This window comes from Raphanus sativus, chromosome 7 (assembly GCF_000801105.2).
Source record: "Raphanus sativus cultivar WK10039 chromosome 7, ASM80110v3, whole genome shotgun sequence".
Taxonomy (NCBI): Eukaryota; Viridiplantae; Streptophyta; class Magnoliopsida; order Brassicales; family Brassicaceae; genus Raphanus; species Raphanus sativus.
Genome location: NC_079517.1, coordinates 15,978,394 through 16,002,802, shown reverse-complemented (window position 1 = coordinate 16,002,802; position 24,409 = coordinate 15,978,394). Strand labels below are relative to the sequence as shown.

Genomic DNA, 24,409 nt, shown 5'->3' with positions numbered 1-24,409 from the left:
GCCACTGATTCTTTTACAACGAAAGACTCACCATCAGAGCTCTTCAAGGTGGTCGTTTTGTTAGACATCATCAACATGGTTTGTGTGCTTTCTTGGATCTCAAGAATGGTTTGTATATTTTAATGAGAAATGATCACGACTATTTATTATATGTATTCACTCTTTAATTCTGTTTTTTGTCATTCTTTAATTTTTTATTTGATTAATATTATCTATATTATTAAAATAGAAGTACATTTAGGAATTACCCCTTAGTTTTTCAACTTATTTTCTAATTTTTCAACAAAATAACAATAACTAAAATTTTAATAATAAATAAAATTAAATTTAAATAGAGAAGAACTAAATAAAAAGTTCAATTTAAAAAAAAAATAGAAAATTCATAATTCAAAATAGTTTTTTTAATTATAATATTTTTTCAAAAAATATATCATATCATCGTGGACAATGATGGTTTTTGATTTTTATTTATTATGAGTTTTTATTAAATTTTACGATTTTTGTTTAATTTTCTGATTTTTTAAAAAAATTGTTTATTTTAATTATTAAATAATATTATCTACTTAGTAAAATAATCAAAAAATTAAATAAAATCAGAAAATTAAACAAAAATCGTAAAATTTAATAAAAACTCATAAATTAAATAAAAATAAGAAATTAGAAAAAATCAGAAAATTAATTAACATTTAGAAAATTAAAATTCAAAAACAAATGAGATCAAATTATAAAACAGAAAAATAAAAAATTCATATATTTCAAAAATGAAAATTCAAAAGTTCGGAAAAGATTTGTTTTTGTCATTTTCAACGATGATGTTGGAAACTATCATTGGAGATATGGCCATTATCGTCATTGTTAATGGTTATGTGAGAAACTATCATCGTCACTAGTGAATTTTGAATTTTAAATTTTCTATTTTCCATTTTTTAAAAAATTTGTGAACTTTTTATTTAGTTCTTCTCTATTTAAATTTAATCTTATTTATTATTAATTTTTTGTTATTTTTATTTTATTAATATTTTAGAAAATTATTTAATTTTTAAATTTTTTTATTAATTTTCTAAAATTTTAATTTTTTTTATTTTGTATAAATTTTATTAAAATTTTCGATTTTTATTTATTTTTTGGATTTTTATTTATTTATTTTGTTTATTTTGTTAATTAAATAATTATTTTTGAAAAATTACATGTTGAACCGGTCAACTTTTTGCTTTGGAGGTTTTTTATGATACAAAAATCACTTTGAATGTTAAAAATGTTAGTGACAAAATTTCAATGTTTAAAATGCTAATAACTGACATTTTGAAGATTTTTTATACGATTTTCCTTTTTTGAATGTATTAGTGATGGATATAACCCACACCCCGAAGATCACTATTATAAACCATGTGGGACACTAATAGATTGCTCCTTTAATTTTGTGATTTTCCTAACTTCAGTATCTTTTATCTAGAGAAACAAAAAAAATTAGAATGACTTGTACTTAATATAAACACCCTTATCTACCAACCAGTTATGAACTTATGATATACTGCATAACTGAAGAAAAAGTTTTAATATGATTGTACGGCATTATATTTAGAATACAGAAGTGATAGTAGTGATGGACAATTCACTTCGACTCGTTTTCGTATTTTACACAGTTCATTTATAGTGTCAAGTATAGTAGAGAGAAAAATCTTATCTAGTGATCTGCTTAGTGAATTAAACGGTGGAACCAAGGGAGACAGTTGAATGAGCCCTTCAGGCCACCAGCAGTAGGAACTTGCATTTTTTTTACTCGTTAGAAATTAATTCATATTATTAGTATCGATATTTTTGTAATCTGTTTTCCTTGGTTCCAACGTGCATAGTGTACTTATGTTCGATATATACAATAGAATCTCTATAAATTAACAACGTTGAAGCTTTGAATTTTTATTAATTTATAGAAATATTAATTTACAATTTTTTTTATTTTTTTCTATTTTAAGATATATTTATTCTAAAATAAAAAAAATATTTGATTTTAGTGTACAAATATTAATTGTTATTTTATGAAATTTGACATTTATATTAATTTGATTATATTATTTGGTTTATATAATATATATTGCATAGAATTTAAATATGATTTTAGATATAATATTACTAAATCTCATAAAAATAATGTTAAGAAAATATAAAGATAATTCTATTGTGAATATAAAACAAACAATATAATAATAGATTCTTAATTACATAATATATATACATACATATAAATTATTAATTTATGATTTTAATGATACCATATATTTTGACATAGAATTTTCTATAAAAAATATTATCTTATATAAGTTTTACTGTATTTTTATTTTCAACCTTTAGGCAATCCTTTCCGAGTTAATAGTTGGTTCTTGAGCCATCAAAAAGATCCATCGCAATTTTGTAACGGCAAACCACCATGTAGATGTAGGTACAAGTTATAGAGTATTTCTTGTTTTTTAAATTCCCCTACTTCATTCTCCTCCTCGATCGGACATTAATAAAGATCCTCACATGGGATTGGTAATCACCGGTTTTGCTTGTGACACCAGTTGTCTACGAAGCTAACCATTTACCAAGTTCTACAACTGATTGCGAGTGTTGAAAATCTAAGCGCAAAGTCAACGCACATGGTTGGGTGGTGCATATGCTTCGTGGGCATGTCTCTTGGTGGGATCTTGGGGATGCAATCAGCAATCCACGAGAGTTGCTTTGTTTACATCTAAAACAAAACAAGTCAGGAATTAGAAAATGTAGCTTCAAAGTAAAGATGGATATCCGTTTAGCTTTGAAGTCATGTCAGAAAAAAAAGATCTTTTAACTCTTCATTGCGTAAATTTTATTGCTGTTGACAGTAACAAAATCATATTCTTTATATTCATTTCATACATTCCTCTCTGCTTCAGTGAGGTACAGGTTCAAAAAAAAAATGCATATGTTTATATGTTAAACATCTCGATGTAATAAACAACGTAATATGGCTTATTAATCATATTCAAATATTTTCTCAAATTGATACCTGTCTCTCCTTAAAATTAATCAGGTCAGTTATTTAATGCGTTTGCGATGAGATCACGTTTGCGTTTCAAATTAAATAATGATTATTGTAATGTAAAAGACGATAGTACCCTCGACACGGAACAAGACAAATAGCGATGTCACACTCTCTTGATTCTCTCTCTCGATCTCGGTTCTCGATCGACGACTGAACCGGAGACGGGACCGATTTAACCGCCGTGAAACTCAAAATCGAAATAAATTCCGGCGATCTGATCGCGATGAGTAACAGCGAGCTTCTCACCGTCGAGCCTCTCGATCTTCAATTCCCCTGTAAGCCACTGTGCATTAATTTCGAATGATCCCCAGATCTAGATATTGATTGTGATTTGATGGCAGTTGAATTGAGGAAGCAGATCTCATGCTCTCTTTACTTGACCAACAAGACGGACAATCATGTGGCATTCAAGGTGATGATGAATCTCTTTACAGACTTTCTATTTGCGGTTTCTTAGGCTTCACGGTTTTGTGTGTGTGTTTGTTTTAGGTAAAGACAACGAATCCGAAAAAGTATTGCGTAAGGCCTAACACTGGAGTTGTTCTTCCAAGGTCCACTTGTGAAGTTCTCGGTCCGTCCTCTGATTGATTCTTTGTGTCCTTCCTTATGTGTTAAACTTTCAATTTGCCCAAAGGAAAGCTAGCTCTTTGTATGTTTGTGTAGTGACAATGCAAGCTCAAAAGGAAGCTCCTTCAGATATGCAATGCAAGGACAAGTTTCTACTTCAAGGTGTGATTGCTAGACCTGGTGTCACGGCCAAGGATGTCACTCCTGAGATGGTACTACTGATTCACATTCTTTGTTTTTTTTTTTTTTTTGGCTTCTTAAAGCAGTTTTGTTGAAACGTTGCAGTTTAGCAAAGAGGCTGGGCATTTAGTTGAGGAGACTAAGCTGAGAGTTACTTATGTTGCTCCACCACAACCACCATCACCGGTTCACGAAGGTTCAGAAGAGGGTTCTTCACCAAGGGCTTCTGTTTCTGATAACGGACAGGCTTCTGAGTTTTCTGTAAGTATATATAGCCCTCAGGTCAGATTCCTCTTCACTTCTTGTTGTACATTCTCTCATCTCATGTGTTTAATTTTAGTCTCAGAGACATATAGCGGACAAGGTTGAACCTCAAGAAAACACATCTGAGGTATTGTCACAATTTGTCATTTTTTGTTTTTGCAAATGTTAGTGTGTGAGAACGGTTACCTAGCAAGTCAAGTGATTCTACATATCTGTTAAGAGTGAGTTTTGTGTGATTTCAGGCAAGGGCTCTCATCACAAAGCTAACCGAGGAAAAACAGTCTGCCATTCAACTAAACAACAAACTTCAAAGAGAACTGGTTAACAACTTTCACTTGACTTACTTTTGTTTTTTATATATACTTTGACTATTAGCAATCACGGCAAGCATTTTCAGTGTTTTTTCATGGTCTTGCTAAGAAGGGGTCTTCTGGTTTTGAGTTTTCTTTTTCTTTTTTTTTTAAACTTTCTCTCCGTAATTTGACATTCAAGAAAGGCATGAGTTACTTGGGATTTAGGATGAAAGTGGTTGATTTATCTAACCTTACCCTAAACTACAAGCAAGTCTTAAAATTTACAGCCTTTTTTAGATGTTGAGTTTGTTTTCTGACAAGATTTGGTTGATCTGCAGGACCAGTTGAGACGTGACAGTAAGAGAGGCCAAAGTGGTATGCCTTTGATGTACGTTCTTCTGGTCGGACTAATCGGTCTAATTCTGGGATACATTATGAAGAGCACATAACCACCTGAGTTCTTCGTGCCACACAGGAAAGAAGAACAAAGGAAACAGACTATTTCTTTTATTTTTGTATTTGACAATTTCACCTGAAAGGTGTCTGATTGATTTGTAGTGAAAATGTCAATAACTCATTTTGCTTTGTTTTTATTTAAACTTATTTATTTTACTTTTGGTACCAATAACATGGTCCGCTAAATCTGGATTTTTTTTATAACTTCTTCATTTCATTGAATCAAATACATGAAATTACATAGTCTTCATGGAGAAGATCTGTTATAAACATTGGAACATGACAATGATACAAGAACAATATAGTAGATGGTAGTCTGTTTTTAGCTAACTTGTCAGTCACTCTATTTGCTGTTCTTCTTGTCCATTGAAAAGTAATCTCCTCAAATTTCTGAAACCACCATTGAATATCTCAAATACAGTTGTAAGCTGCAAAGTGTAGTACCGTACCATTTAGTAAATTTATCACCTTCTTGTTATCGTTTTCAATGATGATTTTAAGATGACCTCTGCTCCAGCAGTGTTGAATGGCCATTAAAATGGCTTGTAGTTCCGCTTCCAATGCATTACCAACTTTCCTTCCAATTACCTGAGCTGAATAATGATAGACTCCATCTGCACTACGCACAACCCAACCTGCCGAAGCTGTTGTATCCTCATTATAGAAAGATCCATCTACATTGCATTTAACCCATCCCATCGGTGGTCGTTTCCATGAATTCTCTCTATCTAGGGGAGTAGTCACTAGATTTGATATAGGAACATTCTCAGTTTGTGTTTCAACCATTCTCCATTCATTTGCATCATTCTTAGTATACTTCAGAATAGCCTTCCAATGCATATGCTTCCGTTGAAAGATTAGTTTATTTCTGCTGCGCCATAATCCCCACAGTATCCATAAAGGGAGTTCTTGAAAGTGCAGTAAATGAACAGATGACGAGAATTGTAAACACGCTTCCAATTTCTCTTGAAACAATGTTATATTTTTCCGTATATCAAACCATCTCAAACAATTGCTAGCATTTACTGGATGGCATGAAGTGTTCCTCCTACTGCTGAATCTAAACCAAAGCCAAGTATAGATATGACTTTACTTGTTTACGCATTTCTTCCTGCAGGAAGTTCACTTTGTGTTAGCAAGAACAATTGTAGTGGCAATAGCTGGACTTTCAACAGCAGAGAAGCTCTTCTCAAGTTTGCTCTGCAGCATTTTCAGAGCTCCCGTGTTCATGACGAGAACCAGACGAACAAAGCATAATGGTTTCTTTCTTAATCAAAGACTCGAGTACCTTTGTTTTATTACATGTTCAATAATAGGCATCCACAGATCAAAGAGTTCTGGATTTTGGAAATGACAATAAAACTAGGTTGGTGTGCTTTCTCCATTATTCAGGTTGTTGGAACTATCTTCGTCATGTCTCAAGTTGCTTGGCGAGTCTGTATCATCGTCATTCCAGTAGCAGTAGCCTGCGTGTTTTACTAGGTAAGACATAGTCTGATTCCTTGTCAAGGCTATATAGATAATCTTGCTAAGTTTATTTGCTCGTTTTTATTCAGAGATGCTACACACCAACAGAAAACTGTCACGCATGTCAGGTGTATAAAGAGCTCCAATCCTTCACCACTTTGCTGAATCTCTTGCTGGTGCAACAACAATACGTGCTTTTGATCAGAGAGATCACTTTATTAGCTCAAACCTTAATTAGTCTGATTGATAACCATCCAAGGCCATGGTTCCATGTTGCATCAGCAATGGAACGGCTTTCCTTCAGATTGAGTTTGCTTTCTCATTGGTGTTACTTGTGACACTCCCTGAAGGTGTCATAAATCCAAGTAAGTCAGCAAATACATTGTCTAATGGGATTAGAGTAAAAAGTTAGTTTATACATTGGTACTAGGTGTTTTCCTGCACAATGTGCAGAAAATATTTTTTATTCAATGTATATTTAGTAATATATATGTATATATACAAAAATTACAATTTTGAAATATTCTTTAATTTATATCTTTTTGTTAAAATATATTAAATCAAATTTTGTAATGTAAGAAAAAGTTTTGTTAAGTGTATAATTATCAAAACATAAAACTAAATAATTTTCTAAAATTTATGGATATTAAAAATAAACTAATAGTATTGGATTAGAAAATTACATTTAAAACTGTATAATTTTGAAAAATTGTTTTAGTAATAATAATTATAAAATAGAATTAAATTTTGAAAATTCCAAAATAATATTATATTTATATTTATAACATTATATTATTTATTGCTATATTAATGATGATCTATGAGTTATTACCATATTTTATAAACTTACTAAAATTACAAATCAATAATAAATGTAAATGTCCATGTCACTATTTAAAAAATTATTCTTAAAAATGCATAGTATTTTGAAGAATTGTTTTTGTAATTAAAATTATAAAAATATAGCTAAATAATATTTCGAAATTTTAATTATTATTATATTTCTATTTAATTTATTATTTACCATATTTTAAAAACTTATCTTAAATATAAATCAATATTAAATGTAAATATGTCATTATGATCTATAAGTTATTACCATATTTTAAAAAATTATCTTAAATATAAATCAACACTAAATGTAAATATCCATGTCATAATTTACTTCAAGCCATGTCATCAATGTTAGTGTGCCATGTCATAATTTTTTGTTCAAAATTAATATGGTGATGACACATGTCAAAATCACTTCTCAAATATAGACTAGGGGATTACACTTCCCTTCGAGACAGATGTCAAATAAAATGGAAAATTAATAATTTTAAAGTTAAAACAAAATTTAAATCTAATTAAAAAACAAAATTTAAATCAGTAGAAAATATAACAGTTAATTTACATAACAACATAAATGATCCAGAATAAAAGTAACTTAGATCCAGACTAACGTTTATTTAATTTCTAACTCATACTATTACCTCAAATTACAAATAATAAAACACACAACAAACTATGATTTTAATACTTCAAATTTATCAGAACTTTCTTATAAAAATTTGCATACTGACTAATTTTATAATAAATTCTAATGATAAATAAATTCAAATAAAATAATTTAATTAAAACTGTTGAGAAAAACCCTACTTATATAATATAGATGAAAAAAACTCATCTGTGAGCGAAAATCAAATATCAGTGAAGCGTAAATTTGGATTGTTTTGTGAATATTTTACTGTTCGGTAGAATTTCTTATAGAGTGTATATTTATCAGCAAATTGTAATACACAATATCACCTACTTTTAATTTTTATTTTGAATATAAAATTTGACATCAAAAATAAGATTTATTTTTCAAAAGATCAAAAGAGCTGTTTTCCAAATTAAAAGGTAGATAGCACGTTTTTAAATCTCCTTATTTAAGATATTTTTAAAAAATGATGTAAATCCATTATATAAATATATATATATATATATATATATATATTTTTTTTTAATTCTCAAAATATTATACAATTTAAACCAAATCAGAAATATGAATTAAAAATAGGAAATATGTAGTAATAATATAAGGATTCCAAGTGGGAAAAGGAAAAAAAGATTTTTCTTTATATAAAGAATGCTTGTGTTGGTGTTGATGATAAGAAAGCAAGAAAGCGAATGATGATGAGATGTGATTCAAAGAGAAACAAGTTTTGTAAGAGGATGTCTACCACGGCAAAGGAGGCACCGTCATGGTCGTTTTCGTCACTGCCAGACGATATCATCTTAAACGTCTTAGCACGTGTCCCGAGACGGTACCACCCAATTCTCTCTTGCGTGTCGAAGAAGTTACAATCTCTAGTACGTTCCTCTGAGCTTCAGATAACGCGATCTCTCCGGGGAAAAGAGGATCGCTTCTACGTCGGCTTTAGAGAAACGCTTCCTTCTTATAATTACGAAACCTTGGATGAGTGGTCGTATCATTGGTTCACTTTCACTGAGAGTCATCGTCGTTTGGCCTCGATCCCGTTCCCTTTTCCTCCGATCAAGCCTTACTCTACAACTCCTATTATGGTGGGTACTGATATCTACATTGTGGGCGGCTCGAGAAACATGTGGATCCTGGACACTCGGTCTGGAAAGTTGCGTCATGGTCCAAAGTCGCCTGTGTTCAGAGATAAAGCAGCCGTGGGACTAGTCAACGACAAGATTTACATTTTTGGAGGAACTTGTCCAAAATGTTGCTACCGGGATATCCAAGCGCAAGCGTTTGACCTAAACACCCAAACTTGGCAACTCGCGCCAAACCCTAGCGTGCCAGTGTATAGTACAAATGATTCTGTGGTAACCCCGGCACTAGGCAGAAAAATATATGTGATGGATGGTATGGACGTCATAGTTTATGACACTAGAGATGGTACATGTGACGAAATTGTAAGAGCTGAGGGCTTCAACAGTCAAAATATCTGTGTGGTAGACAACGTGCTATACATGCATTACAATGGTGTTGGGTTAATGTGGTATGAATCTAAGGCTAAAGAATGGAGACTGGTTCATGGTTTGAAGTTCAAGGGTTATTTCTCTGATATCAAAATGGCTGAATACAATGGAAAGTTGGCATTTTTGTGGCATAGTGTGAACAATGGAGAGGTTTGGTGCTCAGTGATCGCCTTGTATGGGAGAAGTAATGTAGCCATTCGAGGGCTTGGCATACTTTCCGACGTTCCTTTTAGCTACAACTTGAAAGATTTTATGGTTTGTACGGATTATTATTAAGTAGGGATCTCTTATCTCTTTTTTTTTCTTAGTGCTTTAGGTTGTGTGTTCAGGTAGTGAATATTTATTTCATAACTGAGTTTGTTTTGTTCTTAGCCATTTTTTTGTTGTAACGTAAATTGGAAATAAAGGTTGTTTTACCAAAAAAAATGAAATAAAGGTTGAAGTTTACAAAGAGCGATTAACAAAATGTAGTTTTTTTATTATCAAAAAAAAATAAATGTAGAGCTTATATGGAATTGGTTCCATGGCAAAAGAAATTTAAAAACATGAAAGCAAACACAATCGAAAATTTTACATTTTCATCTTCGTAACAAACATGATTAGAAGCATCGATACAGTCTTGACGTATCTGAATGAAAGGTCGAGCTGATACTGGTATATCAAGAGAGACATAAAGACAAAGTGTAACAACAACTAATTTCGCGAGAAAAAAGTTGATTCAGCCCGTCACATGAACAATGACAATTCCTCAAAATGAAAAGTTGATTCTACAATGAAAAGTGATTCTACAATCAATTATTTGCAGTTTTTTGGATTTTAATAAATCTAAAAAATCAATGACAAAAAAATAAAATATTATTATTTTAATCATATCCAAAAATTTTGTTTTCGATAAATATTCTAAAAATTCACATAAAGAAACAATTTTTTTTTGTTAAAACAAAATTTTATTTAAAATAATCAAACAATAAATATAAGTAAAACAAATCAACAAATTCAATGTCAGAGCTATAAAAACTTTTGATCTTCATTTTGGAGCTACAATAAAAAAATACTTTCTTTTTTCTCTTTGAAAATTAAAGTATTTACATTTTTTACGAATTAAAATAAAATTTAGTTATATAATCAATTACCTAAACCAATTATGATATTGATTTCATGTAATAAAATTTTTAGTGACTTAGATTTATGTTGTTGAATTATCTTAAATCCCATAACTTTTCTAAAAATATATGTGAAATTTTTTATCATCAAACTATGAAGTTAAAAGATAAATTATAATAATTCTGATTACTATAATATTGTAAACAAAACACCTAATTGTTCTTTTAAAATAATAATAATAATGTAGTATAATAAAAAAAACTTGCCAAAGTCCATACTCCATAGAGGATCACTAAACTCTTAGCCTAAATCAACGGTCACGATAACACCCTTTGGTGAGATTCAACGGTCAGATTCAATCCTACTTGTCCCTTAGTGAAGACGAAGAGATGGCGAAGCTTTTGTAATAAAAATACAGAGAGTCTCTCTCACTTCACTGTCTTCACCACCACCATGGCATCAACTTCCTCCCTCGCTCTCTCTCAAGCTCTCCTCACTCGTGCCATCTCTCACCATGTATCTGACCAACGCCTCTCCTTACCCTCTTTCTCACGCGCCTCCTCCGCTTCATCTCGCCGACGCGTGAGCAAACTCCGCTCTCTCCGTCCCCTAGTTCGCGCCGCAGCTGTCGAGACGCTCGAGCCGACGACCACCGACGCTTCTATCGTCGACAAGTCAGTGAACACGATCAGGTTTCTAGCAATCGATGCGGTGGAGAAGGCGAAGTAAGGAAGGTCATCCTGGTCTTCCCATGGGATGTGCACCCATGGCTCACATTCTCTACGACGAGGTCATGAGGTATAACCCCAAGAACCCTTATTGGTTCAACCGTGACAGGTTCGTTCTCTCTGCTGGACATGGTTGTATGTTGCTTTACGCTTTGCTTCACCTCGCCGGCTACGACAGTGTCTTGGTCTGTGAATCTTAAAGATTCAATCTTTTTTTTCTTTATATTAAACTGAATAAAGTATTAGACTTTATCTGATAAAGTGTTTGACTTTGTTGATTAGGAGGAGGATTTGAGTTTCAGACAATGGGGAAGCAAGACACCAGGACATCCTGAGAATTTCGAGACTCCTGGGATTTAAGTCACTACTGGTTAGCTTTTTGTGTGGTTCCATTACAGAACAGAGCTTTCTATGTTCTATGTTTAACGATTGTGTGTGTGTCTCTCTATGGCAGGTCCTCTTGGACAAGGAATAGCCAATGCTGTTGGTTTAGCTCTCGCTGAGAAGCATTTAGCTGCTAGGTTCAACAAACCTGATGCTGAAGTTGTCGACCACTACACGTAATATTTAAAGCTTTCTGTTACTATTCTTGGTTTTATTTCAATCTCTGATGTTAATAACATTTGTCTGATTTGTTTAGGTATGTGATCCTTGGAGATGGTTGTCAGATGGAGGGTATTTCAAATGAAGCTGCCTCTCTAGCTGGTCACTGGGGACTTGGGAAGCTTATCGCTTTCTATGATGACAATCACATCTCCATTGATGGAGACACTGAGATTGCCTTTACTGAGAACGTTGACCAGCGTTTTGAAGCTCTTGGATGACATGTTATCTGGGTGAAGAATGGGAACACTGGGTATGATGAGATCCGTGCTGCTATTAAGGAAGCTAAAGCTGTTACAGACAAGCCTACATTGATTAAGGTAACTACACAATCTCTTAGCCATCATCAGACAATATTGAATTTTGTAACATCTTGCTTGTGTCCCAGGTTACTACTACAATTGGTTATGGATCTCCCAACAAAGCCAACTCATACAGTGTCCATGGAGCTGCACTTGGTGAGAAGGAAGTTGAGGCTACCAGAAACAACCTTGGATGGCCTTATGAGCCATTCCAGGTACCTGATGAAGTTAAAAGGTAATTAAAACTAAACCAAATCTCATGTGTTTGCTCTGATGAGATGGCTCACCTGTCTTCTTTGCATTTTTCTAGCCACTGGAGCCGTCATACACCTGAAGGCAGTACCCTTGAATCTAACTGGAATGCAGCGTTTGCAGCATATGAAAAGAAGTACCCTGAAGAAGCTGCAGAGTTGAAATCTATCATCACTGGTGAATTACCTGCTGGCTGGGAGAAGGCACTACCAGTAAGTAAAACTCTCATCTCACAATCCAATTGTTATATTCTAGATATGGGGGGTTTATAACGTCTTTGTCTTTTTATAGACATACACACCAGAGTCTCCAGGAGATGCCACCAGAAACCTGTCACAGCAATGTCTGAACGCCCTTGCTAAAGTTGTTCCCGGCTTCCTCGGTGGGAGTGCTGACCTTGCGTCCTCCAACATGACATTGCTGAAAGCCTTTGGCGACTTCCAAAAAGCCACACCTGAAGAAAGAAACCTTAGGTTTGGTGTCAGGGAGCATGGAATGGGAGCTATCTGCAACGGCATTGCACTTCACAGCCCCGGTCTTATCCCTTACTGTGCTACTTTCTTTGTCTTCACTGACTACATGAGAGGTGCAATGAGAATCTCATCTCTGTCTGAAGCTGGTGTTATCTACGTTATGACACATGACTCCATTGGTCTTGGAGAAGATGGACCAACCCATCAGCCTATTGAGCACATCGCCAGTTTCCGTGCAATGCCAAACATTCTTATGTTCCGTCCTGCTGATGGAAACGAAACAGCCGGTGCGTACAAGATCGCTGTCACCAAGCGCAAGACACCATCTATCTTAGCTCTATCTAGACAAAAGCTTCCTCAGCTTCCAGGTACATCCATTGAAGGAGTTGAGAAGGGTGGATACACAATCTCTGACAACTCATCAGGAAACAAACCTGATGTGATCTTGATTGGAACTGGTTCCGAGCTAGAGATTGCTGCACAGGCTGCAGAGGTGCTTAGGAAAGAAGGCAAAACTGTGAGAGTTGTGTCTTTGTCTGCTGGGAGCTGTTTGAGGAGCAAACAGATGAGTACAAGGAGAGTGTTCTGCCATCTGATGTATCTGCTAGAGTTAGTATTGAAGCAGCTTCTACTTTTGGATGGGGAAAGATTGTTGGAGGCAGAGGAAAGTCCATTGGTATTAATTCGTTTGGGGCTAGTGCACCAGCGCCTTTACTATACAAGGAGTTTGGCATCACTGTTGAAGCTGTTGTTGATGCGGCTAAGTCACTCTTCTAAGAGAGTTGAAGATCAGAACCATCCTCTTCTATAAGGGTTTGATTTGGGAGTAAAGCTATTCATAACTTTGTCTCAAAATAAAGACATCTTGTTTTCTTTCTTTTTGTTACTTGTAAACATAGGTTTTGGGTTTGGGAAGAGATGAAAAGTAGAAGACAATGTAAACCTCTCAATGATAATTCTTGTTTTGTTGTTAAATAATTAAACTTTACAGCTATTCCTTCGTAGGTAACAACAGACACCAACATTGGTCAGTACTACTAGCTGTATGTGGACAAGAATTAATGATTGTATCTGGTTCTTCTTAAGGTATATCATCATCTACGTTTGGGTCCCATATTTGTCAAAGGAATGGTGAAGGATCCACCTTGAGACATATCACAATATCCATATCCTAATAACAAAGAGAAGAAAGCTAGGTTTGTCTCTTTGTCAATCTGTCATCATGACAAACAACACAAGTAGGACACACTACTTTCGAATACCCCAGAGACTATATTATGCTACATAAGCAAGCATATTCACATTCCATCTTGTATTTGCTTTGCAAGTTTATATTATACATATGTGATGAGATAAAGAGACCCAAATTATCGTTTCAGCAAAAGAAAGCCATGGGCTGCATCAAGAAAAACGTAGAGAGTCGACCAAAGTACTTGACTAGTACTTTGCTCCATCATGGCAACTAATACCAAGATGGTTGTGTTCAGAAAGAGGTGGCTTGTGTGGTTTCTGACTTAATAGTATTTGAGCCAGACTATTTTGTTAAATGGGTCCACCGCATGCTACATAACAAGGCATTAAAGCACAACCTTACCTTCTTTTTTTTTGTCAAAGCACAACCTTAATAAAGTGAGGAATGTTATGAATGAAGTTAAGCCAAACTAAATGATAACAAGAACAAGAGTTTTCATTAAATTAAAAATCGAATTGTAAGTTGTAACAAATCAAAAAACTAGAGAAAACAGATACAAAGTCCATAGTCATAGAACTAGAGTTGCAATGTTGCAACGAAATGGTCGCTCATTAAGGACTTTGACCTACTCTATGCTTTCCTTAAGCCACAAGAGTGCTTGCGGTGGTAGACTCACTGCAAATACAACAAGAAATGAGAATCAAAATCCAAAGTAATTGATAATCAATTAAATGTTTGAAGAGAACTCTTTTCAAAATTTGAAGTACTTACTATTTCCAGACGGGTGGGAGCTTCTTGGTCTTCTTGTAGTAACGAGCAAGACGATGGATTCTGCTCTCCACAAGAATCAACCTGAACTTGGAATCCTTGTCTTTCCTGTTCCTCTCAAGGTGCTTACGGATAGCAACTGCTTTCTTGATCAAGTGATAGAGATCCTCAGGGATCTCGGGAGCAAGACCTTCACCATATCACAAATGAACTCTCTTAGGTTTCTTTGAATGTTTAGCTATAAACAAACAAAACAGAAACAAAAAGAAAGACAGAAGAGAGACTGAAAAGTACCGTGTGCTTTCAAGATTCTCAAGATCTTGTTTCCAGTAACACTCTTCACTTGTGGGATTCCGTGAGAGTCACGAAGAATGACACCAATCTGAGATGGAGTCAAACCCTTCTTCGCAAACTTGCAGATGGACTCATCAACCTATTTGTGCACCAAAAAACAAATGTCAAGACGAATCAAAAGTAAACGCATTCCAGTAACGTCACGTGGTGAAAGAACAACAAACACAATATTATTAACATCAAGATGCTAACTTCATATCAGATCGTTCCTATTAACAAAGTTAATGAATCTCTTCAATAATCAACACATTACTTGTACTGCAAGCAACCTAAATGTAGATGATACAAATTATCAAAAAAGTTGACAACATTTTCAGAAAAAAATCGACATATGAAATGCAAACAGAAACCTATCGAATCTTACATCCTGGGAGGTTGTCTTGAGCCAGCTTGGTGGTGATCGCTTATACGGCAGAGCAGAAGCTGAGATTCCCTTACTACAGAACACAAAACAGATACGAGGAATGTAAGAGACACAGTTTCCAAACAATGCTGAGTTGAATACAAGAAAGAAACAAGCATACGAACCCTTTAGAGTGGAGTCGGCCCATGTCGACGGCTGCGCACGGAGTTTACTTTCTCTGAAGATCGTTCTTCCTCGGCTTTTTTCCGGCGGCGACTGCAGTCAAGAGTGATCAAAACCCTAGTTGCTAATATATAGTCTCTTAATGTCGTTGCTACATATCCCCTCACTTTTAATTCCGAAAGGCATTCTACAGGCCCATTAATAACGAAAATCCTTCTAAAATAGGCCCATTAAAAGAAATCCTTCAATTAAAGGAGTTAAGGCCCCAAGTATACAATACAACCTTGTTCAAAAAGGTGTTGAAAGCATCTATTAACTTTACATTTCCTTTATGAACTTCACAAATTTTTGCTAGGGAACTTTTTTTGATAAAAATTCAGTACTGAGAAAGTAATATAAATGTATCGCTAGCATCTTTATCGAATTGATAAACGTCTCTTGATAAACTATGAACTAGAAGATTTCTTTTGTTATCAATATAATTGAAAATGTTTTTAGATCATAAACCAAACACTGATAACAAGCTATTTAAAACAAATCTATTTAACAAGATATTGGAGATGAACTTTATAGAAGTTTATATGTAGCAAAGAAATCGAATATTGTTATTAAAACTCTCCAAAAGAACTTTTGTCATAAAGGAAACTTCAAGCATGAGTTGATAACTGCAATACATCAAGCCAATAACAACACAGTTCAAGATACCAAGGGAGCCTAATGTTGAGATGCGAATAAGAAAAACGAACAAAGTTGTGTCCTCGAACACTCTTATGCTTTTTCTTAGTCTTTCCTCAAGTCCATGACTTCGGTCCTGATGCCATCGGCTTTGAGAATCATGATCTCAAGCTTGTCTCCCTATTACCAGCAACGAACCCACAAAGCATAAGTTAGACACAAATGTTAAATCTTCAATAGGGAATATCTTAAATGGTGACATGAGAAAACTTACAGTGTAGATATCCCTCTCAGTGGCAGATGCGAACACAGTCTTGACCAAGTCAACTGCTTCAAGTTCGGAAAGGGGTGTGATGGAATCCTACATAGGCATAGAAGACAAAAACATAAGCAACTGAAATGATTCATTATGTGCTCAAATTGACTTAAAGGCCAATCACAAACCTGTGCGGGTAGCAGAAGTGGGCTGGGACTCTTGAGTTGATTGTCAAGGAAAGGCATGATTAGAGTGGAACCAGAACCCTGAGCACTGTATCCAACCTTCTCATAGGAACCAACAGCATCGTAGGTGAAGACGCAGCCTTTACCTTCCTCGTCAAGCCCTCCAAGAACATTAAATGCATAGTAAGGAAAAAAGCGCTTAAAGTAAAGCGTGTTGGAGAGAAGCTGAGCCATCGCAGGACAGCTCATCTGCTTGTTATGCTGATGCTGATAAACCTGCAAGGACACCACCAAACACACAAAGAGAACAACTGTTATTACTATGCCAAGTCTTTATCTTTCTCAATCAAACAGAATTTGATCAAAAAAAAGAATCTCACCAAGTGCCTTGATTTCAAAACTTTCTGCAACGCTTTCACATCAGCCTGAAAGCCAGAGGAAGAGAGCACAGCTTTGTCTGCTCTGGAGAGATTAAAAAGACAGCAACTTTGCATACTCAACACACAAAAATTATTAATTTTGCAAGAGACCCAGAACTAATCCATCAACAAAACGATCAATTCTCCATCCAGATCTACGAATCAATCATCGATTTCAAAAGCCCAAATTTTCTATTACAGAAGCCCTAATAATCTACCAGCACTAGGTTACGTCCCCTGAAAGATCGAAAGTGAGGGGGGGTACTTACAGTTTATGGATTTTGGAGTAATCGCGAGTGAGAATACTGTAACCGGTAGACATCCGAGTATCGGCGGCGATAACGCAGTAATCGGATCCAGCTATGGCCACACATGTTCTGAAGTAAAACACACACACAGAGCATTGAATCGCGATTGCAAACGCTCAATTAGCAAATAAGAAGAAGATACTCAGCGTATCGATAAAAGGGTCACAGGATCCGTTACCCTCCATTGTTATCGTAAGGAGACCAGTTCGCGTGCTGCTTCGTCATGGAGCTTCTCCGTCTTCAGCAAAAAGGGATGATGCTTTGTTAGCAAAGAGGAAGAAGAGAGTCGAGAGAGATTGGAGCATAAAAGAAAAGCTCTGGCTTTGTAAACACGAAAGCAGACCGAGACAAAAGCTGGGCTCTAAAACTATTGGGCTTAACAATGGGCCTTAGATACGATAATGGGCTTTTTAATGCGTCTTTTATGAGCGTTTGTTTCTTCTTCGATCCTCTCTTTCTGTCACTCACTCGTAAAGCTTCTTCGCCCATTTTCAATTCGAGGTAGGTTGCTTCTGAAAGCCATTCTCGTTCTCACTTGATTCCGTTCTCTGCTTTAGCTTCCCTTACTTGGTGCTACTACCACTAATCTTCGCATTTTTCTGGAAATTGGGGATTTAGGGTTTCTTTGTGTGAGAGAGAAAAATGGAAGCCCTTGTTGTCGATGCGGGCTCTAAGCTCCTGAAAGCAGGAGCAGCGATTCCAGATCAGTCTCCTGCAATGATAATCCCATCTCAGATGAAACGAATGGTTGATGATGGGTCTGATAATAACACCTCCACCGCTGTGTTTGAAGACGTCACTCTTGATCCGATTGAAAGGGGGTTCATCAGAGACTGGGACGCTATGGAGGATCTGTTGCGTTACGTTGTGTACACTGGGCTTGGATGGGAAGAGGGGAACGAAGGCAATATACTCTTCACTGATCCACTTTGTACTCCTAAGGTCTCTTGTATTCTCTCAACCCTTTTTGTTCTTAGCTTGTAAAGATGGGAACTTTGACTGTTCACAGTGTTGTTGTTATATTGAAGTTACTTCTTTTTTTGGAACATAAAGGTTGCTAATTTGTTTGTGTAAATGATTGTTTTGGGGGGCAGGCTATTAGGGAGCAGTTAGTGCAGTTGATGTTTGAAACATTCAATGTGTCTGGATTCTATGCATCGGAGCAAGCAGTGTTGTCTCTTTATGCCGTTGGAAGGATCTCTGGTTGCACTGTTGATATTGGTCATGGGAAGATAGGTATAGTAACAACTTGACTCGCCATCTTATCTTACTCGTTGATTCGTGTCACATTTGTCATATTTACATCTCTAATGTGTCATTCATGTTACACGAGCTGTTGTTTCCCTTTGAAAACCTTTTAGTTAAACCAAATGTTTTTGTTCCTCTAGTAGATTGAAGTTTCGTTGTGTATGTAGCTTTGTATGATCAGGATGTGGTTATGTGTGATGTTTTAGCCTTGTGATGGATGTCTCATTTGTTTTTTTTTTCCCGTTTTACTCAGTTGTTATGTGATTTATGTTACAGTTGTTGTTGTTGTTTCCTTTTACTAACCTTTTTACATACTCTGGAACATTTAGTTAACCGATGAATTTTATACCTGTAAGTTGTAGTAGATTGAAGGTTCCTTGTGTATGTATGCTGTTATGATGTTTGAACTCTGTGCTTGATCTCTCAGTTGTTTTTAATCTTTTCCGGTGTGTACCCAGATATTGCCCCAGTTCTTGAAGGTGCCGTGCAGCACATTGCCTCAAAACGGTTTGAGCTCGGTGGAACCGATCTTACAAAACTATTCGCACAAGGGCTTGGAAAATCCAACCCTTCCATGAATCTCAGCATGTCTGATGTTGAAACGCTGAAGGAACAGTATGCAAACTGTGCTGAGGACGAACTTGCTTACGAGAAAACTCAAAACTGTGAAGTTGAGCAGCATACACTTCCTGATGGACAGGTTTGTTGGACTACAAATCAAGAATCTTCAACAATGTGTTTCCTTATAATAACAGAAAATGGTGGTGTACTAGGTGATAAGCATTGGGCGAGAGAGATACTCTGTTGGTGAAGCTTTGTTTCAGCCATCAATACTGGGACTCCAGGAGCATGGAATCGTTGAACAGCTTGTTCGGATTATCTCCACAGTATCATCTGAGAACCATAGGCAACTCTTGGAGAACACTGTGCTTTGTGGTGGTACAACCTCCATGACAGGTAACAACAAACAACTTAGTACACTTTGTGCGTGTTGATATTGAAAAACTTAATGGGTTGTGGTGTACTCGTCGTCATTGGCAGGATTCGAAGGCAGGTTTCAGAAAGAAGCAAGCTTGTGCTCATCTGCTATTAGGCCAACGCTGGTGAAGCCGCCGGAATATATGCATGAGAATTTGGGATTGTATTCGGCTTGGGTAGGAGGAGCAATACTAGCCAAGGTGGTGTTTCCGCAGAATCAGCATGTTACTAAAGCTGACTACGACGAGACTGGACCATCTGTGGTTCACCGGAAATGTTTCTGATCCTGAAATGAACAAAACGTTTGTACTTGTTGTTGTTGTAGCTGAGGATTGTTTTTGCTTCTTCTGTGTTTAGGTTTAATCATGGTTATTTGGAACACATCCCACTCAGTCTATCTACATTTAAGCAGCTTACATTGATTTGGACGAGATTAAGAACTAATAGCCTTGTAAGAAGCACTTCAATCTTCATAAAACCAGTAGTATACTAAACGACTTCTTCGTCCATTCTCTTCTCCAATGAATCACTAGAGCTGCTGGCGTCGTAGGTATCGAGCTTACTTTGTGGTGTAAGCATCCTTGTGAAGCTGTGATAGAGATCGGATTAGTCTAATCATTTTTCAAAAAAGTTTATCAAATGAGATTATAATATTTCATGTATGTATATCCTTCTTATACTTTGTTTATTTGCGATCAAGCTAGTACTGAGATTTTGACATGCATTTTTTTGAGTATATCCGACATGAACTACCTAAGACAATATTAAAAGAATAAAACATCTTGAAATGATTAATTTTCGTGCTAGGTACATGTGTTCCATGCAAAAGCTTTCAAACATAGAATACTAACGATAGAGATTGGATAAGATTAAACTTTATAAAACCTTACTAGATTAATAATAATAATGTGGAGTTGTATTAGCATAGCTCTTTTTTTTTGTGTAGCTCTTTCTTGTGCGTTTGTGTTATGTAATTGGTCTACACTAAAGGCATAAAGCCTAACCACAATAATAGGTTTGAAAAGATATACAAAACTCTTCCCTGCAGTAAGGTAAAAATGAACAAATGATAAATTAATTTAGTTTCCAATAACAAAATTAGTTTTGCTCATTATTTTATTTGTTTCAAGAAGCACTTTCAGTATTATAAAAAAAATACAATTGTTAGTACAAATAAAAATAAAATACACTATAAAAAATAAACATAGTACCCTTCGGACCTATCAGTATTGTCAGACCGAACCGGAGCTTAAACTACCCAAATCTTTGAAAAAAAGTCATCAGTCTTCCTCTGCAAAGCTTCATTTCCATCCTCCTGATGAATCCTCACAAAACAGAAGATCTCTTCCACCATGATGTTGATGTTGTTGTTGTTCCTTGGAACAGATAAGGCCACCACCGGGGTGTTCAAGTCCAAAAGATATCTTGTCTGAAACATGAAAGCCTGAGAAATGGTTGATGAGAAGAGCATTCTGAGTTGTGAAGTTTCTAAACTAACAAAAACGATGAGACACAGTGAAGGTATAGTATCAGACGTAGGTTTAGTTGGACTACAAGTTGATTGCTGCTATCAAGAGAACTCCAAATGGTATGATTCTCCTTGTGGTTTGGATTCAATTCAAACACTGACAATGGGTTCAGACATGGATAGATTTTGTAGAAACACGGTAAGATTGTTCTCTTTGTAACCAGTTTCTAACTCACTATCTCAAACGTCTTCTTATGCATATGAGTCCCCAACTCATAACTAGGGATTAGATTGTAAGCATTCCATAACACATTAATGTTTCAGGGGTATTTCGTTAGCTTGTATGTTGAAGCTCTGTAAGGGTTTCTTTGTGGGTGTGGACCGTGTGGTTATGTAAAGTGAAACCCGGATTGTTTCTCTGCATATATAACATTGTTACTAAATTTAACTAAGAGTTGTAACCTATGAAATTTTCACTTTTGATTAATGTGAAATGATCTTCTTTGGCTCCCAAATCATTCGTGTGTATAACTGTAATGTATCATTAAGGTTCCATTTGATTTCACCAGAGAAATTGGAAAAAAAAAGGGCGAAATATAATCATTGATATGTATTAACACTTATTACATAGACAAATTTAGGTTTCTAGCGAGGGTACAAGACGAGTAGTACAAACGTAATCAAGAAACAGGGTTCAAGAACATCACTAGGGGAAGGAGGATGAAACAGGGGAGAGTTTTGGATGAAGCAGAGAGAAGAGAGCATTGTTTTCTTGGTGGAGAAGAGCAGCTTTCTTCTTTAGAGCCTCATTCTCTCGTATGATGCTTTGATTCTCTAGGAAGAGCTTCATGTTTCTCATCTCCATCTCCTTCTCTTCCCTAAGTATTCTTCTCCTCCTGCTTCGAAGGAAAGGAAGAAAAAGAAACAGAGTAAAGTCGTTATAACTCAAAACGCTAAATACAGAGTTAATGTATCTGATACTGAACCTGGTGAGATTAAGGACACGAAGATGGGTTTGTGTCTTAAAGTTACGTTTGTTGTGGCATGAAGCTGATCTCATCGTGGGTGTGCGTGTGTCTGGGAATGATTCTAAAGATCTCAGACACATCTTATGGTTTTATAAAAGAACTATGTAAAACAGAATGAAAAAAGCAAGCATTATATAGAAATAGATAGAGCGCTTGTGTTTTGCAAGTGAGAGAGAGAAGAAGAAGAAGTGTTCTGAAGGTAATGATGGTAAAAGGAAACTCATGATTATAGAGGGACCAGAGATGCATGGGTTAAGGACGAAGATGATGAAGAAGAAGACCAAACATACTCTCTCTCTCTCTCTCTCTAGAGTCTCAACTTCTTGATTTTGAATATGTACCTCAAACAGCAAATGAAACAGTTGAGGTACATACCAAAAAGACCACTTTTTTCTTGTACTGTAATCGACAAAGAGAGAGGTTACATAAATATTTCCTATATAAAATCTAATAATGTGATAAAATTAATGAAATATTCATGCCAAAATAAAGTGATAAAATGAATAGAGAATAAACAAACATAATTGATGAGGCTACGGACTAGGACCACTGTTAACAATTCTTGTGTTGATATATTTTCAAGATGAAACCAAAATATACAAAAATAAAAGAATGGTGAGGAACAAGTCAACATACAGAATTATTAGCATGCTTCAAAATGATCAAAGCTGTTATAATTCGATACCTATGGTCTCTACTCCTAGCTGTTTTCAGATTAAGCATATTGTCTTCCACAAGAGATGATGGTTCTTCTTCAAACCATGCATCAAACATAAACTAAAACTTATGAAAGGATGGGAACAAGTATCATAAATGGCAAAAGATCTACCATAGACTAGGGGGAATCTCTGGTGCTGGTACTGGTTACAATGATGAGTTTTGATTCATAGAAGTGGTCCAAAATCAGAATCACACGCCCCCTTCATTATTTCTAGATGCTACCTTGTATGATTCATCTTTGATACTAAAATCATATAATCTTCTCATAACTTGGACCAAGAAAAAGTGGGTCGGTGATGTGGGAATGGCAAGTTGGTTACACTAAGCCCGTTGGGCTCTTGAAATATAATTGATGGGTCACTTTCAGGGGCGGCTTAGATGGGTGGGCGGGGAGTGCGACCGGGCCCAAGGATCCAGTTTTTTTTTTAGAATTGTTTTTAAAATTTTTAATAAATAAAAATGTAAATATAAATATAATTTAATTAAATTTAGTTATGTATATTTTAAAAACTAAATTTATCTTGAAATTTTTCATACAAAATAATATAATTTCTTAAATAATTATATTAAATTTTAGATTTTAACTAATTTTCAAAAGAAAAATTGCCAAAAAACTATATAATTTATTTTTGCCCAGGGGCCTAAAATGTTTATGAGCCGGTTCTGGTCACTTTAGTGTTTTGAGTAGGCCTAGGTATTTTACCCGGATCCGAAGACCCGACCCGAAACCGACCCGAAAAACCCGGCTCAGGTAGGAACCGACCCGATCAAATTACCCTATCGGATCTTGTTGTAGAGGACCTGCGGATCTTGGACCCGACCCGACCCGAACCCGAAACCCGGAGGATACCCGAGTTAATAATGTAAATTAAATAAAATGAATCAAGGGAGAGTCAAAGACGGGTTATTTGTCTATAGAGCAAAGAGGCCAACCACTAGGAGACAACCAATTATTGTTCTATCTTGCATAGTTTAATATATATACACATTTTAATATAATAAAAACATAAATTTTAAATAAAATGTCAAATATTTTTGGATATATTAATATTTTCAGATATTTTTTGTATTTTTAGGGATTTTTAGGTCGAACCCGAACCGAACCCGACCCGAACCCGACCCAGAACCGAACCGATAAATTCTAGTTATCCGAATGGGTCCAACTATATAAGACCCGAACCAACCCGGACCCGGTACGACCCGAACCGACCCGGAACCAAATATTTGAAATTACCCTATTGGGTCCTAAACTTCTAGACCCAAAAGACCCGGACTCGAAAGGACCCGGCCCGAACCTGACCCGACGACCCAAATGCCCGGGCCTAGTTTTGAGTCTGACTCCGATCGAATTCTTGTTTTTTTTGCATCCGGATTCTTGGTTTATTTTATTTATTTTACGGTAAGCACAAAATGATTTTGATCTTTTTGTGTACTAATCATTTTGATTTTCCATCATGATTTCTATTTGAGATAGGTCAAACCAGAATTATATTGTTTGTAAATGAAAATTATGGCTAGGCAAAATATCTGAATGCAAAGAATCAAACAGATCGGATCC

The 24,409-nt window shown here is 35.4% G+C and overlaps 6 protein-coding genes and 1 pseudogene across 7 annotated transcripts; 4 read left to right on the top strand and 3 right to left on the bottom strand.

The window, feature by feature from the left end:
* Positions 1–3,170: 3,170 nt before the first annotated feature.
* LOC108814710 (vesicle-associated protein 1-1) lies at positions 3,171–5,025 on the top strand. Its single transcript, XM_018587334.2, has 8 exons — positions 3,171–3,336; positions 3,403–3,473; positions 3,551–3,632; positions 3,725–3,840; positions 3,914–4,069; positions 4,149–4,199; positions 4,315–4,392; positions 4,704–5,025. The coding sequence occupies exons 1-8, from the start codon at positions 3,285–3,287 to the stop codon at positions 4,812–4,814; spliced, it is 717 nt and encodes a 238-aa protein (XP_018442836.2). The 5' UTR covers positions 3,171–3,284; the 3' UTR covers positions 4,815–5,025.
* A 3,413-nt stretch (positions 5,026–8,438) lies between these two features.
* LOC108816769 (putative F-box/kelch-repeat protein At4g02310) lies at positions 8,439–9,665 on the top strand. The gene has a single exon (XM_018589335.2). It carries the CDS (start codon positions 8,443–8,445, stop codon positions 9,538–9,540), a length of 1,098 nt encoding a protein of 365 aa, XP_018444837.2. The 5' UTR covers positions 8,439–8,442; the 3' UTR covers positions 9,541–9,665.
* Positions 9,666–10,778: 1,113 nt separating this feature from the next.
* LOC108818436 (transketolase-1, chloroplastic-like) lies at positions 10,779–13,718 on the top strand (annotated as a pseudogene).
* A 677-nt stretch (positions 13,719–14,395) lies between these two features.
* LOC108815924 (40S ribosomal protein S13-2) lies at positions 14,396–15,718 on the bottom strand. Its single transcript, XM_018588461.2, has 5 exons — positions 15,569–15,718; positions 15,405–15,477; positions 14,981–15,119; positions 14,690–14,876; positions 14,396–14,593 (listed from the first exon to the last, which is right to left on the bottom strand). The coding sequence occupies exons 1-5, from the start codon at positions 15,589–15,591 to the stop codon at positions 14,560–14,562; spliced, it is 456 nt and encodes a 151-aa protein (XP_018443963.1). The 5' UTR covers positions 15,592–15,718; the 3' UTR covers positions 14,396–14,559.
* A 450-nt stretch (positions 15,719–16,168) lies between these two features.
* On the bottom strand, positions 16,169–17,743 carry LOC108814609 (proteasome subunit beta type-1). Its single transcript, XM_018587216.2, has 6 exons — positions 17,588–17,743; positions 17,371–17,478; positions 17,063–17,144; positions 16,686–16,958; positions 16,516–16,602; positions 16,169–16,421 (listed from the first exon to the last, which is right to left on the bottom strand). The coding sequence occupies exons 1-6, from the start codon at positions 17,632–17,634 to the stop codon at positions 16,347–16,349; spliced, it is 672 nt and encodes a 223-aa protein (XP_018442718.1). The 5' UTR covers positions 17,635–17,743; the 3' UTR covers positions 16,169–16,346.
* Positions 17,744–17,850: 107 nt separating this feature from the next.
* On the top strand, positions 17,851–20,079 carry LOC108814150 (actin-related protein 7). 2 transcript variants are annotated; one of them, XM_018586653.2, is made up of 6 exons: positions 17,851–17,910; positions 18,028–18,351; positions 18,504–18,645; positions 19,116–19,357; positions 19,431–19,614; positions 19,699–20,079. In XM_018586653.2, the coding sequence occupies exons 2-6, from the start codon at positions 18,052–18,054 to the stop codon at positions 19,917–19,919; spliced, it is 1,089 nt and encodes a 362-aa protein (XP_018442155.1). In that variant the 5' UTR covers positions 17,851–17,910; positions 18,028–18,051; the 3' UTR covers positions 19,920–20,079. The 2 variants fall into 2 exon arrangements, with proteins under 2 accessions (XP_018442155.1, XP_056846912.1); XM_056990932.1 differs by having other exon boundaries at positions 17,897–18,351.
* A 1,603-nt stretch (positions 20,080–21,682) lies between these two features.
* On the bottom strand, positions 21,683–22,452 carry LOC108814207 (protein LITTLE ZIPPER 2). The gene is made up of 2 exons (XM_018586724.2): positions 22,090–22,452; positions 21,683–21,999 (listed from the first exon to the last, which is right to left on the bottom strand). Exons 1-2 carry the CDS (start codon positions 22,209–22,211, stop codon positions 21,810–21,812), a joined length of 312 nt encoding a protein of 103 aa, XP_018442226.2. The 5' UTR covers positions 22,212–22,452; the 3' UTR covers positions 21,683–21,809.
* Between the last annotated feature and the right edge of the window lie 1,957 nt (positions 22,453–24,409).

What these genes read in the sequence shown, in the direction of transcription:
- LOC108814710 (XM_018587334.2), top strand. Translation starts at nt 3,285, where the DNA reads ATGAGTAACAGCGAGCTTCTCACCGTCGAGCCTCTCGATCTTCAATTC. An exon ending in AGGATGTCACTCCTGAGATG is followed by an intron (nt 3,841 to 3,913) that starts GTACTACTGATT and finishes GAAACGTTGCAG; the next exon opens with TTTAGCAAAGAGGCTGGGCA. An exon ending in ACAAACTTCAAAGAGAACTG is followed by an intron (nt 4,393 to 4,703) that starts GTTAACAACTTT and finishes GTTGATCTGCAG; the next exon opens with GACCAGTTGAGACGTGACAG.
- LOC108816769 (XM_018589335.2), top strand. Translation starts at nt 8,443, where the DNA reads ATGATGATGAGATGTGATTCAAAGAGAAACAAGTTTTGTAAGAGGATG.
- LOC108815924 (XM_018588461.2), bottom strand. Translation starts at nt 15,591, where the DNA reads ATGGGCCGACTCCACTCTAAAGG. An exon ending in TCAAGACAACCTCCCAGGAT is followed by an intron (nt 15,120 to 15,404) that starts GTAAGATTCGAT and finishes GTGCACAAATAG; the next exon opens with GTTGATGAGTCCATCTGCAA. An exon ending in GAGAATCTTGAAAGCACACG is followed by an intron (nt 14,877 to 14,980) that starts GTACTTTTCAGT and finishes GATATGGTGAAG; the next exon opens with GTCTTGCTCCCGAGATCCCT.
- LOC108814609 (XM_018587216.2), bottom strand. Translation starts at nt 17,634, where the DNA reads ATGACGAAGCAGCACGCGAACTGGTCTCCTTACGATAACAATGGAGG. An exon ending in CCTTACGATAACAATGGAGG is followed by an intron (nt 17,479 to 17,587) that starts GTAACGGATCCT and finishes GTTTTACTTCAG; the next exon opens with AACATGTGTGGCCATAGCTG. An exon ending in CACTTCTGCTACCCGCACAG is followed by an intron (nt 16,603 to 16,685) that starts GTTTGTGATTGG and finishes ATGCCTATGTAG; the next exon opens with GATTCCATCACACCCCTTTC.
- LOC108814150 (XM_018586653.2), top strand. Translation starts at nt 18,052, where the DNA reads ATGGAAGCCCTTGTTGTCGATGCGGGCTCTAAGCTCCTGAAAGCAGGA. An exon ending in ATACACTTCCTGATGGACAG is followed by an intron (nt 19,358 to 19,430) that starts GTTTGTTGGACT and finishes GTGGTGTACTAG; the next exon opens with GTGATAAGCATTGGGCGAGA. An exon ending in TGGTACAACCTCCATGACAG is followed by an intron (nt 19,615 to 19,698) that starts GTAACAACAAAC and finishes CGTCATTGGCAG; the next exon opens with GATTCGAAGGCAGGTTTCAG.
- LOC108814207 (XM_018586724.2), bottom strand. Translation starts at nt 22,211, where the DNA reads ATGTGTCTGAGATCTTTAGAATCATTCCCAGACACACGCACACCCACG. An exon ending in CGTGTCCTTAATCTCACCAG is followed by an intron (nt 22,000 to 22,089) that starts GTTCAGTATCAG and finishes CCTTCGAAGCAG; the next exon opens with GAGGAGAAGAATACTTAGGG.